Source organism: Macaca fascicularis, chromosome 20 (genome assembly GCF_037993035.2).
Source record: "Macaca fascicularis isolate 582-1 chromosome 20, T2T-MFA8v1.1".
NCBI classification, from domain to species: domain Eukaryota; kingdom Metazoa; phylum Chordata; class Mammalia; order Primates; family Cercopithecidae; genus Macaca; species Macaca fascicularis.
In genome coordinates, this window is record NC_088394.1 from 53,886,739 (window position 1) to 53,902,813 (window position 16,075).

Here is a 16,075-nt window from a genome sequence, read left to right on the forward strand (position 1 = left end):
GGGCGCGGTGGCTCACACCTGTAATCCCAGCACTTTGGGAGGCTGAAGCAGGTGGATCACCTGAGGTCAGGAATTTAAGAATAGCCTGGCCAACATGATGAAACCCTATCTCTACTAAAAATACAAAAATTAGCCAGGTGTGGTGGTGCGCACCTGTAGTCCCAGTTACTCAGGAGGCTGAAGTGGGAGAATTCCTTGAACCCAGGAGGCAGAGGTTGCAGTGAGCTGAGATCGTGCCACTTCACTCCAGCCTGGGCGACAGAGCAAGACTCTCTCAAACAAACAAAAAAAATGCTTAAGATGGTAAATTTTATGTTACATCTATTTTTAAAATAAAAAAAAAAATAAAAAAGAAGAAGAAGAAGACGGCAGCCAAACAAGACACATTTGAGGGCAAGAGCTAGTTTTCCAGCCTGTGGCCTCTGAAGACAATTTTTTTTTTTTTTTTTTTGAGATGGAGTCTTGCTCTGTCATGCAGGCTGGAGTACAGTGGCACGATCTTGGCTCACTGCAACTTTCGCCTCCCAGGTTCAAGCAGTTCTCCTGCCTCAGCCTCCCTAGTAGCTGGACTTACAAGTGTGCAACACCACACCCGGCTAATTCTTGTATTTTTAGTAGAAACGGGGTTTCACCATGTTGGCCAGGCTGGTCTCGAACTCCTGACCTCAGATGATCTGCCCACCTCGGCCTCCCAAAGTTCTGGGATTATAGGTGTGAGCCACTGTGCCAGGCCTGAAGACAGTTTTTTAAGGTTCACTCTTGAGGTGCAGGGGGCAGGAAGGGAGTGCAGTGAGTGCCAGGCACAGTGGCTCACGCCTGTAATCCCAGCACTTTGGGAGGCTAAGGCAGGCAGATCTCTTGAGTCCAGGAGTTTGAGACCTGCCTAGGCAATATAGCAAGACTCCGTCTGGACAGAAAATACAAAAGTGGGCCAGGTGTGGTGGACACCTGTGGTCCCAGTTATTCAGGAGGCTTAGGTGGGAGAATGGCTTGAGCCCAGTAGGCAGGGGCTACAGTGAGCTGTGATCACGCCCCTGCACTCCAGCCTGGGTGACAAAGTGAGACCGTCTCAAAATAAAAAAGGAGTGTAGTGAGGTCTGGGCAGCATGTCACATTGTTGGGAACTTCAGGAACCTTGAGGCCATGGCTCTAGGGACATCCACAAGAGGACAGGGGAACTCAAGGCCAGCAGGACGTGGCCTGGAACTGTTGTTAACAACACTGGGGAGGGTCATCCCAACAGCCACAACCTCGGTCACCAGACCGAGATGAGCAGCCTCTGTGGCCTGGGTCAGCTGGGTGCTCAAGGACTATGGACCTTTGGCCCAGTTGCTCTCAGTATACACAAACACCTCCTCCACCTGGCATAGCAGTGGGGAGGCCTGAAGAGACCACTGCAGCCCCCACAAGCCCAGATCCCAACAGTGATAATGGAGCCCCGTTAACTGAATCAGCTTTGCCAGTAGGGCAGGGGGATTTCATAAGATCATTTTTCATCCCCTATTCCCCTGAGGTAGGAACTATTATTATCCCCATTTTACAGGAAGAAAAACTGAGCTCCTAAGAGGTTAAGCCTTGGTTAGGCAACTTACTTGAGGTCACCTGACCAGTAAGTGGTGGACCTAGCACTGGAACTCGCATCTGACTGACCCTTGCAGAACCCTCACCCTTAACCATGGGGCCACACAGCCTTGCAGGAACAGCAGTGTGAGAAAGCAGCCGATCAGAAGCCAGTGTGCACAAGGCTGGGAACACAGCACCACGGAAAACAAGGCACAGTGTATCCCCTGGCGGGCTTTGCTTAGAGAGGCAACGTTCAGAATTCCAGGAAAGTCCAAGTCTGCGTCAAACCACAGTGAGGCTAGCAGGAGACCAGGGCACACGGGAGTGATAGCTCATGACGCACCACACGTTACAGTTGACCATCCTTTTTTCTGTCCACTCTTACAACAGATCCACCCCTAAACTGCAATGGAACATTTAGTAAGCCCCAGTTTAGAGACTGGGAAGTGAAGGCTCAGAGAGAAGGTGACTTCCTACACCTGCCCAGCTGGCACGTGGCATAGCCAGAATAGAATCCTGTTCACGGGATTCCAAATCCAAAACTCTCCCAGTAACAACAATGGTGTGGCCACAGCAACACCAATGACTCACTAAGGATCATCTCACCACATCCTATTATTACATCCATTTCAAAGATGAGGAAACTGACCTGCAGAGTGGTAATTAACTGTCCCAAGGTCACATAGCTAATGAGTAGTGCCAAAGTCAGGGTTTGAACCCAGCTCTAGACCCATGTGGTTGGCCACATCTCCACAAGGTTGGGCCCCCCAGAGAGTATCTCAGAGACCTGGAGCTTCAGATACATCCCCTGAGAAATTTCCAGAAAAGAGCTGCAGTCAGAAAGTTCAAGGACAGGCCAGGTGCTGTAGCTCATGCCTGTAATCCCAGCACCTTGGGAGGCCGAGGCAGGTGGATCACCTGAGGTCAGGAGTTCGAGACCAGCCTGAACAACATGGTGAAACCCCATCTCTACTAAAAATACAAATTAGCCAGGCATGGTGATGGATACCTGTAATCCTAGCTACTCGGGAGGCTGATGCAGGACAATCGATTGAACCTGGGAGGTGGAGATTGCAGTGAGCCGAGATCGCGCCATTGCATTCCAGCCTGGGCAATGAGATCAAAACTCCATCTCAAAAAAAAGGAAAAGAAAAAGAAAAACAACATTCAAGGGCAAAATGTGAACAAAGACCAGGAACCATTCTGAATTCCCAAGTCACTTGCGGGAGTGGGATAGGCTCAGGGTTTCTCCTAAGAGTGGCTGGAGAGCTGGGGGTCAAAGAACTAAAAAGGCTGGGATGTTTCCTCCTCAGTTTCCCTTCTTAAAATGTAAGTTGATTTTGTTAATTAAAGGAAAAATGTTTTCAAAAACCTCTTTAAAGTCACAAAAGGTTAGATACTATGATTTCACTTCTATGAAATGTTCAGAAAAGACAAATCCATAAAAACAGAAAGCAGATTAAAGGTTGCCAGGGGCCGTGGGGCAAGGAGCATGGGGAGTGACCGTAAGTAGGCCCAGTGGAGTGATGAAGATGTTTGGCAATGAGACACTGGTGATGGGTGCATTGCCATCTTAATATACTTACCACCGACTACTGAACTGTACACTTTCAAGGGGTGAATTTTATGGCATGTGAATTATATCTCCACAAAGTCCTTTTCTTTTCTTTTCTTTTCTTTTTTTTTTGATGGAGTTTTGCTCTTGTTGCCCAGGCTGGAGTGCAGTGGCGTGATCTTGGCTCACTGCAACCTTCCCTTCCCAGGTTCAAGCCATTCTCCTGCCTCAGCCTGCCGAGTAGTTAGGATTACAGGTGCCCGCCACCACACCCAGCTAATTTTTGTAATTTTAGTAGAGATGTGGTTTCACTATGTTGGCCAGGCTGGTCTTGAACTCCTGACCTCAAGCGATCCACTTGCCTTGGCTTCCCAAAATGCTGGGATTACAGGCATGAGTTACTGCGCCCAGCCCACGAAGCCCTTTAAAAAAACACTTATTTGCAAAATGAAGTGTCTGAAGAGCCTAACTGGGGAAGGTCAGGGAAGGAAGAGGGGCTGCTCAGCCTTTGCCTGAGGCCAGATGGGTGTCCTGCAGGGTGGGCCCTGGACCCCCTGCAACCCCCAAGGCGCTTGAGCCACGCCCCTCCTACCACAAGTCCCTTTGCACTGGATGGGCCCCAGCTCAGAGTGCACTTCCCTCTGCTCTATCCCAGAGCTTAGCTCAAGATGCCCAGGGACAAGACCTCGAGGCCATGCGTGTGCCCATCCCATCGAGCCCTTCCCACTTTATGTGGGTGTGTGAAGCAAATGTCCATTTTCCCACAGGCAGAGCCTCCACCGGGTGGGAGCCTACTGTCCACTGGGGTATCCCCCATGCCCAGCTCAGTGCGAGTACAAAAGGGGCATGCACAAATACCCAAGGAAGCAGGTGGGCATGCAGCAGGCAAGAGGATACAGGGCTGGCCTAGAAGAGCCCCCAGTTAGTGGGGAAGGCAGGCCCAGATAGTCAAGCTGTGGGGTAAGTGTGTAAGAAGAAGACACAGAGCATGAGGGGCACCCCAAGGAGGCCCACCCGAGTCAGCAAGGGGCATGGGGGCAGGCCAGGCCATTCTTGAGAAGAGAACACACCTGTAAGCTGGAAGAAATGCTGCATTTCAAAAGCGTGCACAATATGCTGCCCCCAGAACTGAGAGAACAAGTCACAGCACATATGAGGCACAATAGGCAGACATCGGCATGTCCAGGCCATCTCTTTGCTGGCTCATGGGACACATAAAGAACTTAGCTCTACCTGAAGGCCAGTCTGTCAACACAGAGTCCTGGGCCCAGAGCTCAGAGGCCCAACAGCCAGGCCAGGGCACTGGATCAGAAGGGGGGATGATGTGGCAGATGGGCTTGGAGACCTTGGGGAAGTGGGCAAGGCTGAGATACAATCCTAGAGACAGCCACTGAGGAGAAGAGCGGGGAAGGAGGGCTGGGAGCTGAGTGGAGATCCAGAAGGAGAAGAAAGTGACGCAGCCACACATACACAAGAGGGCCGGTGGTCAGCCCCACAGGACACGCAGCTTATCAGCCAATGGTACCCAAATGTTCTGCCCAGCCAACGAAGGAGACAACGCTGACCTGCATGAACCCTGGCTCTCCCTGGCTTCCAGAGGTTTGAGAGATCCATTCCCCAACACGCACTCAAACTAGCGTCCACCTTTAACGAGAAATCAAAAGCATGAGAAATGTCATGCCAACCTCCTGTGGGGTGACCATCTGATGAGTTTTGTCCACTCGGGCTGCCCAGTGCAGGGCACCACGGAAGATGGGGTGGACTCAGGGTGGGAAGCACCCCGCACCTTCCTGTTCCACTCACATCTACATCACCTCCTAGGGAGGCAGGTCCTGGCCCCCTGTAACCCAAGGAGATGGGGCACAAGAAGGATCAGGATGGGAGGCCCCTGTAAGCTGAAAGAAATGCTGCATCTCAAAAGTGCATCCTCCAGGATGGGAGGCCTCTGACTCTTACCACCCTACCCTCCAGCATATTCCAGGAGACGAGACCCCAGCCGTCTCCTCTTACACCAGTAGCCTGGTGGGGTCAGGTGCCCCAGGTGGTGTCCTCTGACCTGCTCCATAGTGGGCAGTGGCCTCTGCCCATCCCAGCCTCCCCAGGTACCTGGTTCTGCAGCTGGGTGGATGTGACCTGCTGGTCACTGTCGCGGAGGACCAGCCTCTCCCTTAGGACCACCAGTTCCTCCTGTAGCTGGGCCTTCTCCTCCTGGAGCTGGGACATGGCCTCCACCATCCTATGCACCACGGGGGCCGCACCTGGTGGCCCTGACAGGCTCAAGCACCTCCTGCTGCCAAAGAGACGCCCACCTACAAGCAAAGTAGTGGCTGATGAGAGGGCAGCAGAGGTCCCACGCTGGCAGAGGAGAGGGTCCATCACAACAGGGCAGACCGCCAGGGATGATAGGGGTGCAAGCAGAGGGGGTGGGCAACCAGGTGAAGCTGGGGCAGCAGCGGCATAGGTTAGCTGGGGCCTCCAGGGCCTGTCCCAGAAAAAGACACTTCCCCAGGCAGCATCTGGGGGATTAACTTGCCTGGATCAGGACTTAAGAAAGCAACTTCCACTGAATACGGCTCTCAAAGCACATGTTCTAGGTCTGATGGGCCAGCCTCTCTCCATGGCCAGGCTGCAAGGAATCGCAGCTGGGAAAGACAAGGGATTCTCACCCTAGAAAACTCTATTCTTGTAGGAACGTTATTTCTTTAAGTCTCAAACCCTCTCAAGAGTACAGAAGAGAAGAGTGGGGCTCCCCAGCCTCCCCATGTGGCAAGTGGTCAACTGTGCAGAGAGAGGGGAGCCAAGGGAGCCGCGTGCATGTGGGAGGGACAGACAGACCAGGACACAAAGCCCGCCCTGCACATAGGGCAAGAACTCAGCCAGCCAGCACCTAGCAAGGATGGAGCGCAGGGACCTCCCAGGCAAGACAGAGGGAGTCCTCCTCCTCCAAAGGCCCGCCACTGTCCTGTCACCAGGAATGAGAGAGATGGACAGATGGATGAAGGACAAGAACACAGAATCGGGGCCCATGACCTGTGCACGGCGCCTGGGATGCTTGTTATAGCTTGCTTCCAGGGCGCCAAGAATGGCCATGGTCTCTGCAGGTAGGGAGCAAAGAGTCTGAGGGAGAGAGAGAAGAATGGGGGGCTGGGGAGGAAGGGTGGGGGATTTGCCTCCTCCCTTCAGGGAGCACAAATGGGACATGACAGAGCATGGCAGAGTGAAGGGTGAAGAGGGGCATCTGCTGGCCAGAGAGCGCTGCTCTCTACCTTGGAGCCTGGGGCTCTAGGCGTTCCCACATTAGTCCCCAGGAATCCCAGCCCTCAGCAGGCTGGGGTTGGGGGCTCCTAGACCCTGGGAAGGAAGCCACTTGCACCTGAAGTCACACACCCCTCTGACAGCCTGGCCTGAGGGAAGCCAAACGGACTCAGATGGACAGGGAAGTGGGGAGGGTACAGCTTGCAGCTGGGCGGGGACATCTTGGCACAGCCCCAGGAGGAGGGGCAGATGGGTAGAGGCCCCCTGCCCCGCTCTAGGAGAGCAGGAGGGGCACACACAGGTTGGCTCTTCCCTCCTCCACCCGAGCACTCCGGAGAGCTGGAGCTGGGCATCCCCGGTTGTGTGGTGACCCTGGCCGTGTGGCCTGCACGTGACACAGCATGCATGTCACACAGAGCTGGCCAAGCTCCTGTGATCTGTTCTAGAGCGAGTGAGGTCAGACGGATGCTTCCAGGCCTGCACACGCGGCAGCATGAGCGGCATGTGACCAGCGTGGCCCTCAGCCCTTTGCAGGCTGCTGCAGTGAGGCAGGGAACGCACTGGACTCCTGGCCTGGGAGCTGGTTCTGCCACTCGAGAGACGTGTGGGAGGGGCCCGGCAGGAGCTTCCTAGGAGAAATGGGGACAAGGGGCCTTGCCTGAAAGGAGCCCAGCACCGTGGAGATGCACAGGCGTGGGTGGCTGTTACACAACAGGCCATGGGGCAGAAATGAGGCCTCGGAGGGCCCAGTTCATCCGGAACACTGCTCACATCATGGGATGTCACCCCCAGAGGGGCTCGCCGGGTCTCGGCACCGCGGCAGGGCAGTGGGACGGGGGCCAGGAGAGTGCTTGTGGAGAAAAGATCTCCAAGAAGCTCAGGGAGGTCCCAGAAAGGGGAGGATGGGAGGACGAGGTGAGATCAAAGGGGCCCTTGTGCTGGAGAGGTTGCACTCAGGGTTCAAAGATGCGATGCAGGCACGGCCTGGCCCCACTGACCAGGTCACCCTTGCTGTTCCCTGGAATCGGCCTTCCTCTTCTCAATGCACAATCAGCAAGATGATGTCCCCTGCCCGAGGCTGGCCTGCTCACACTCAGCCAGACCCCAACCCCTGCCGCTCGCTGCAGAAGAGTGCCTGGGCCCAGACAGGCCGGAACGCCAGAACGGGGCTCCGGACAGCCTCAGAGAAGGGAGTGGCTCCTTCCACCACATGGCAAGTTCAGACACACAAGTTAACCTTTTGGTGATGGAGGAGGAACATGACAGAAAGGCCAGCTCCTCTTTCCTTCACATGCTCTCGGCCTTCCCCCGGGATCCTGGAGGATGCTGCTTCCCCATTATCACCGGGCTCTCGCTTACTGCCAGGGATCCCCGGCATGGACCCGTAAGACTACAAGGGGGGCCTGTAGAATCTTCCAGAACCAGCCAGCCCTGGACACCATGGCAGACCCTGCCAGAGAATAGCTGAGCCACCGGCTCCTTTATCTCAGCCTCTGACCAGGAGAATCAAAGTCCTGTTCTAGGAGCCTCCAGACCTTGGGAGCCCATGGATAGGAGGGAGAAGGCCGAGTCTCTCTCTGCAGGCAGTGGCGTCTGTGAGGCTGCCACCCTCGCCCTGCTTTAGACAGGCACTGGGAAAAGACAAAAAGCAGAGAAATTCAACCCCAGCCCACGCTGGCCAAGGCCTCTTATCACTGGGTGGGGCCTGGATGCTGTGGGAGGCAGGTCGAGATGAAGGTTCCATACACACCACTGTCCCTAAAACTGGGAGAGGCAGGCTGGGGGCTTGGAGCTATGGGTCAGGCAGCTGGAGTCTGTCTAGGCCACCTCCAGCCAGGGAGGACAGGGCATAGGGATAGCACCAACCACACAAGAGCCTCCCTCCTGTGCTGGCTTCACTGGGGAGTGCTGGGTCGGCGGGCAGGCCTGCTTTACCTGTATTCTCTACATTCATGGTGCCACCAGCTTCCTGGGCCTCCCGGGCCCGCCTGGGGGCCGGTGCCTGTCTCTTCCAAAGCTTCTCTTCTTTCGTCCCCTGACTCTGGCTCTTGCACCCCTTGTCCTGTAGGGCCTGCTGCCAAGACACAACCAGAATCCTCACATGAAGGAGACTGAGCCAGGGAAGGACCCTCGAGCCAAAGGATGGTGCACTCCCAGAGCTGGCCAGGATCCCAGGGCCCAGGGGGTCCAGTCCCTCCCTGTGTGGGTGGGTGGGGACGTTGAGGCCCAGGATCTGGAAGAGGATGTGCCAGGTCCCACAGCAAGACAGTGGCGGTGCCTTATCCTGGCCTCCCTCAGCAGCTGGTCTTCTACCCCAGCAAAGAAGGTTCTTAGGTACTTCAAGTTCTCAGGCGAAGCTCATGCCATCCCTGCAGAGTCTGAGAGTCACCAGCACAGAGGCCGGCTCACTTCCAGTGCACACGCCCCATAGGCAACCATCCAGCCCCACCACACACATAACCTCAGGGCAACTGCTCCCATGCCGATGCTGCCACCCCAGGCACACAGCCCTACATCTCCAGATGGAACCCCCAGGACTGCCAAGGAGGCTGCCCATGAGTCTGTCTGAGCAGAAGGGCCACAGCCCTGCCTCCTTCACTTTCCCCGCCCCACAGGGCTATCGAGAAGCCATGAGAAGCCATCTCCTCTTCCAGGGCGAACACAGGCAAAGGACTCGAGACAGAGAGGGCCAGTGCGCAGGCACAGGGAGAGAGAGGGGAGGCACGAAGAGGTGTTTCATCCAGAGAACGTCACCTACCGCTCACACATAAAGATGCCCAAGGCAGGCGGCAGGGCCACATGCAAAGAGTGAGCCCATTTGAGGATCATGAAAATAAAACAGGCATAGAGACAAATCAAGAGAACTATATGGACAGTGATCCTCTCTGGAAGGTTGGGGAGATGGTGTAGTGGCTGAGAGTAGAAATAAGCATCATTTCAATTTGTGGGGAATAAAAAGAAAGTTCACAACAGAGAGAATGTGAGAAGAGGGGAAAGGAGGTGGCCTTACATTTCATTTTGAACCTCTTTGGCATTTGAATTGTTAACCTTATAAACAATGACTGTGTGTTTTTTTGGTTTTTTTTTTTCTTTTCCTTTTTTAAACAGAGTCTCACTGTGTCACCCAGGCTGGAGTGCAGTGGTGCCATCTCGGCTCACTGCAACCTCCGCCTCCCAGGTTCAAGCAATTCTCCTGCCTCAGCCTCCCAAGTAGCTGGGATGACAGGTGTGTGCCACCACACCTGGCTAATTTTTGTATTTTTAGTAGAGACGGGGTTTCACCATGTTGGCCATGCTGGTCTCAAACTCCTGACTTCAAGTGATCCACCCGCTTCGACCTCTTGAAGTGCTGGGATTACAGGAATGAGCCACTGCGCCTGGTCATTTTTTTTCTTTCTTTTTTTCTTTCTTTCTTTTTTTTTTTTTTTTAAGACAGAGTCTCACTCTGTGGCCCCGGCTGGAGTGCAATAGCACAATCACAGCTCACTGCAACCTTGACTTCCTGGGCTCAAGCAATCCCCCTACCTCAGCCTCCCGAGTAGCTGGGACTACAGGTGCATACCACCATGACTAGCTGATTTTTGTATTTTTTGTGTAGAGATAGGGTTTTGCCATGTTTCCCAGGCTGGTCTCAAACTCCTGGGCTCAAGCGATCCTCCTGCCTCAGCCTCCCAACGTGTTAGGACTACAAGCATGAGCCACCACACCCAGCTTTTTTTTTTTTTTTTCCCATATCAACAGAGGTTATCTTGGAAGAGAGACAGCAGACAATTTCTGTGTGTCTTTGTGACCTTTAAATTCAAAACAAAAAAATAAGTTACTCTTTTAAAAGTGCTCACTCTAAAAAATAAACGCGTAGTCTAGAGGCGGCAAGGCCTGTGTGTGAAGACTGGCTCTTCCTCGGCTAAGCTGGGTGACGTTGGGCAAGTTACTTACCTTCTTGAAGCTGCGTTCTCCTCATTCTTAAAATAAAAATGGTAATAACAGGACTGCCTCATTGAGCTTGTGTGAAGAGTAACAGACAATTGCAGCCAAGTCCTCAGAAGGCGCCTGGCACATAGTAAGGGCTTGATATGAGGTAAGTATTATCAGGACATGATTCCTGTAATCTTCACATCTTTTTACTTTGACATTCAAAAAGCCAATACAGATAATTGAAAAGACAAGAAAAGTGACATCAGCAGGCTCCTTAGCCCAAAATTCACCCCCTCCTTCTCTCGACCCTGAGCTCCACTTAAGAAGGGCGGGTGGGGGACACACCTCTTATATTTAGGAATATTCATGCTGGGCGCAGTGGCTCACACCTGTAATCCCAGCACTTTGAGAGGCTGAGGTGGGTGGATCACCTGAAGTCAGGAGTTGGAGACCAGCATGGCCAGCATGGCGAAACCCTGTCTCTACTAAAAACAGAAAAAAAATTAGCCAGGCGTGATGGCAGGCACCTGTAATCGCAGATACTCGGGAAGCTGAGGCAGGAGAATTGCTGAACCCAGGAGGTGGAGGTTGCAGTGAGCTGAGATTGCACCACTGCAATCCAGCCTGGGTGACAGCTCAAGACTGTGTCTCAAAAAGAAAATAGAAAATTCCCTCCGACTTAATTTTGTCCCCACCCTGTGACCAACTGCCACACCATCACTAGCAGGCTTGTGATCCATGGCGGCAAGGACAGCAGCTGGAAGTTTCCATTTGCCAGCCAGGGCAAAGGTTACACTATTTCTGGCCTGTTGGCCAAGCCACAGGAAGGACAGACGGGGCCCTGGAGGGTTGGGAATTTCTGCAGCGCCTCTGTGGGGTGCATCTCAGGTTTTAACTGCTGGACAGAGCCTAGGGAGGGGGTGTCACTAAGGCCGCCAGGTCGCCGCACTGTGCTTGGGACCCACCCTGGCCCCACATCTTCAATCCTGAAGAACCTACCGCATAATGGAGCTTTGTGGGGGCCCACCAGGATGTGAACGTGGAAGCTAGTTGCTGGTGCCAGCATCCCAGAGATCTTCAGCAGATCTGCTGACCCCAGGACTCAGCAACCACAACTCAGCACCCCATAATCAAAGCTCAAGAACAGAGCCACCACCCAACTCGAGGCTGTGGGTTTCTGACTGCCGCCTTCCAATTTAACTATGGATGGCTCAAGACAGAGCAAAGAGCGGGTCCTCGGGTTTCTTTAACTGTTCTCTCACCAGACCTGCTTTCTAGCAGATTTGAACAGATAGAAGAAACTTTTGGTTCAGTTTTCAGATGAATCACATGAGAAGAGACAAGAAACACCTCGAAACACAAGACTGTCCCTGAAGCAACATCAACCCCTGCATCCATGTTCAGATCAGGGGCTGGGAAAACAAGCTACCCGGGCCAGGACATCCGTTTGCAGCAGGGAGGATATGTCCCCTTGAATGGTATGTGTTTTCCACACTCCATCCTGCCCACCATTTGTACATGTTCCTTCAAGGCTCTGTGAAAATGTAGCTTCGAGAAAGGGCAGAATCAGTGTGTGTCGATGGTCAGGAGAATGTGGGGGAATGGTGGGCCCTCTAGTGCAATGGTTTTCTTAGGGGGTGAGCCTTGGCAGCACCCCCAGATGACTCTGGTGTCAATCCTCTGCCACTGCCTTCTTGGCCCCTGCCTGGTTTGCCTTCATCCCTTCATGATTATTTGATCACTCTCTGGGGCCTCTGCTAGACTCTCTTGTCTCTTTCTGCACTGCACCTCTGACCCTAGCACAGACTGGCACATTCTAAATAATCTGTTGAATGAATGCATCAATTAAAAATGGGCAGAGCTTGTACTGCCCTGAAAATACTCAAAGCTATTGCTGCATGAACACAGCACAGATATTTGTTTAAGGAGCTCACTGCAATCAGAAACAATACAGAGGATCTGTTATAAATAACTTATGGTAAGTCCTGAAGTAGACCATTATGCAGCAGTGTAAAAGAAAGAGGTAGGGCTGGGCGTGATGGCTCACACCTGTAATCCCAGCACTTTGGGAAGCCAAGGCAGAGCCCACAAGTTCAGGACCAGCCTGGGCAACATGATGAAACCTCCATCTCTACAAAAATTACAAAAATTAGCTGGGCGTGGTGGCACATGCCTATAGTCCCAGCTACTCAGGAGGCTGAGGTGAGATGACATGGCTGGAGGTTGCAGTGAGATTGTACCACTGCATTCCAGCCTGGGCAACAGAACCAGACCTTGCTCCAAAAAAAAAAAAAAAAAAAAAAAAAAAAAGGTAGTTCTCTATGTGTTGATGAGCATGAAGAGATTACAAGGAGTTACTTGAGGGAAAGAGCTAGTCACAGAATAACATGTAAAATAAATAATAAAAATCATATAAATATGCACTGGGCACTGTGGGTCATGCCTGTAATCCCAGAACTTTGGGAGGCCCAGGTGGGCAGATCACTTGAGGTCAGGAGTTCGAGACCAGCCTGGCCAACACGGTGAAACCCCATCTCTACTAAAAATACAAAAATTAGCCAGGTGTAGTGGCGCATGCCTGTAGTCCCAGCTACTCAGGAGGCTGAGGCATGAGAATCACTTGAACCTGAGAGGTGAAGGTTGCAGTGGGCTGAGATCATGCCACTGCACTCCAACCTGGGCAATAGAGTGAGACTCTGTCTCAAAAAAAAAAAAAAATCATATAAATATGGCTGGGTGGCTCACACCTGTAATCCCAGCACTTTGGGAAGCTGAGGTGGGCAGATGACTTGAGGTTAGGAGTTCATGACCAGTCTGGCCAACATAATGAAACCCTGTCTCTACTAAAAATACAAACATTAGCTGGGCATGGTGGCGCACGCCTGTAATTCCAGCTATTCGCAAGGCTGAGACAGGAGAATCACTTGAATCCGAGAGGCGGAGGGTGCAGTGAGCTGAGATCACGCCATTGCACTCCAGAGCGAGACTCCGTCTCAAAAAAAAAAAAAAAAAAAGAGTTCAAGACCAGCCTGGCCAACATGGTGAAATGGTGAAACCTTATCTCTACTAAAAATACAAAAATTAGCCAGGTGTGGTGGTGCACACCTGTAATCCCAGCTACTCAGGAGGCTGAGGTAGGAGAATCCCTTGAACCTGGGAGGCGGATGGTGCAGTCAAGACCACGCCACTGCACGCCACTGCACTCCAGCCTGGGCAACAGAGTGAATGAGACTCCATCTCAAAAATAAAAATCATATAAATATAATTAAGTGGTTCGATATAGGAAAGATAAATAAATAAACCCCAAATACTTAATAGTGGATTTCTCAAAGATAGAGGACTATGAGAGGCAGTTTCTGGGTAATTGTATCTCTGCCCTGTTACAAGGCTAGTTGTGTTGAATGGTCAAATATGTGACCAGCAGCCAGTAACTTAACCTCTCTAAGCCTCCACATCCTCCTCTATAAAGCTCAGATCAAATACTGTATCCTGAGACTGTTATGAATATCATGAGGACTGATATGAGATCTTTAATGCCTGGCACAAAGTCCGTGTTTGATAAATAGTAGCTCTTATTACTATTATCATTATGTATTATTTCTATAGCCAAATATACCTATATATGTAAAGTTTGTTTTTTTTTTTTTTGAGACAAGGTCCCACTCCGTCACCCAGGCTGGAGTGCAGTGATGCAATCACAGCTCACTGCAGCCTCAACCTCCTGGGCTCAAGCAATCCTCCCACTCCAGCCTCCTGAGTAGCTGGGACTATAGGAACCACCATGCCCAGCTAATTTTTTATTTTTCTTTTTATAGAGATGGGGTCTCACTATATTGTCCAGGCTGGTCATGAACTCGTGGGCTCAAGCGATCTTCCTACCTCAGCCTCCCAAAGTGGTGAGATTACAGGCCTGAGCCACTGCACTCAGCCTTACTTTGTCTTTTTAAAGTCACTTGGTGATAACTACAAGGGAGAAGACCCCAAGTTTTAGTGAATCCCCCATCTAGCTTTGAATTCTCACTTCAAACAAGGAAATATTCCCAAGGAAATACAAGGAAATGCTCACATAACCATGTTTGAGAATAACCAGCTACCCCAAACCTGCCTGTTCTCCCAATACCTTCTCCAAGCTCTGCCCATCTCAGCTAAGGCCCCATGCTTCCCACTTTAACACCTCAGCCAGGGCATGACTGAAAAGTTCCTGTCAGCTCCTGTGAGATTTCCCCTGTCTGACTTAATGAAGCTGGCTCACAGGCAGAGGGGTCACGAGGGGCCTAGCAGAGAGGTGCGAGGTGGGTCCCTGGCTCTCCCCTGGTGCTTCCTACCCCCAGGAACCTGGCAGGAACCCAGCCACTGGAGCTCAGAGACCCAAGGCACATGCAGCCTGGAAGGCCCCAGTGCTTACCTGCAGGGTCAGGTAGAGCCCGTGGGGGCTTCCGGGGCCAGCCCAGTCCACGCTAAGGGCTCGGCACTGAGCTAGGGCTGGGCGAGCTGCACTTCGGGCACTGGAGTCCTCGTCACCGCAGACTGGGGTATCTTTTCCACGCCCTGTCCCGGGACAGAGAGATAGGTGAGACACTCCGACCGCTGGCCGAAGACTGCTAGCCATGGACCACTGGCCAGGGCCACAGCTGACCTCAGCTTTCACACACCCCTGGCTGGTCCAGATGAGGCCAAGAGGGGCTCACACACCCTTACATGCCTGCCCTGCACAGAGGGGAAGGCCTGGCTTGGGGCAGGGGCTACACTCCTTTCTTACCAAAAGCTGCCCCAAGATTCTCTTCTGGAGGGGGCCCAATACCCCACTGGAGGCTCCCCTATCCTCACGGTGGCTTTTGCGGCAGGCACCTGCTCAGCAGGGCAACGGAAGGAAGCCGATGCCAGCCAGCCAGCCTGCACGAAGCTTTGAGGACTTGCACAGGGGCTATGGCTTTATTACCCCAGCTGCCTCTAGGTGGCAATTTCTTCCCTGACTTCATTAAGACCAAATCCACACCAGGTGGCCCAGCCTCCGTTGCTTCCCCAAGTGTATTCAGAACCAGCTAACGTGCATCCCCTTGTGCCTCTAACACACTGCCTCCCTCACCCACGGAAGAGAGGGCGGGCTGCGGCAGCGACGCCCCAGCCACCCACCTCCACCTGCAGGGCTGAACAGGGTGGGATGGGGGCCAGCCTCATGAGTCATGAGGCACACTGCAGAGCCACTACCCTGGGGCATAACAATATCCCAAGTGCCAGCCACTGGGCCAAGTGCTTTTCAAGCCTTACACACATTTTTTTTTTCTTTTCTCTTTTTTTTTTTTTGAGACAGGGTCTCTCTCTGTTGCCCAGAGGGTGCAGTGATGCGATCTTGGCTCACTGCAACCTCTGCCTCCCAGGTTCAAGCGATTCTTACATCTCAGCCTCCCGAGTAGCTGGGACTACAGGCGTGCACCACCAACCCAACTAATTTTTGTACTTTTAGTAGATATGGAGTTTCACCATGTTGGCCAGGCTGGTCTTGAACTCCTAACCTCAAGTGATCTGCCCGCCTTGGCTTCCCAAAGTGCTGGGATTACAGGCGTGAGCCACAGTGCCCAGCCTTTACACACCTTCTTGATCCTCAGTTTGCTTGTCAATAAAATGAGGACAACTTCACAGCCCTGTGGTGAGGATCAAATGGATGAGATACACGTGGTGCCCATGTAGTGCCAGGCACACAGAAAGGGCCCACAGTACAGGCCAATAGGACTACAGCTGCCATCAGCTCCTCACAACTCCCCAGGGAGGTGGGGGGCATTCTCCCAA

The 16,075-nt window shown here is 52.7% G+C and overlaps 1 protein-coding gene across 50 annotated transcripts in view; it reads right to left on the minus strand.

The window, feature by feature from the left end:
- KIFC3 (kinesin family member C3) overlaps window positions 1–16,075 on the minus strand; it is a 105,256-nt gene that overhangs the window by 22,797 nt on the left and 66,384 nt on the right. For 20 of the 50 annotated variants that reach the window (XM_074027098.1, XM_065536943.1, XM_065536944.1 and 17 more), the window contains one exon: window positions 14,694–14,836. The exons of 5 other annotated variants lie outside the window; for them this stretch is intronic. In XM_074027098.1, coding sequence (XP_073883199.1) covers window positions 14,694–14,836 — 143 coding nt within the window. Of the gene's footprint in view, window positions 1–4,683; window positions 4,763–5,224; window positions 5,428–8,308; window positions 8,448–14,693; window positions 14,837–16,075 lie in introns of all 50 variants that reach the window. 25 more of the 50 variants (XM_005592065.4, XM_065536941.1, XM_074027092.1 and 22 more) reach the window with 5 other exon arrangements.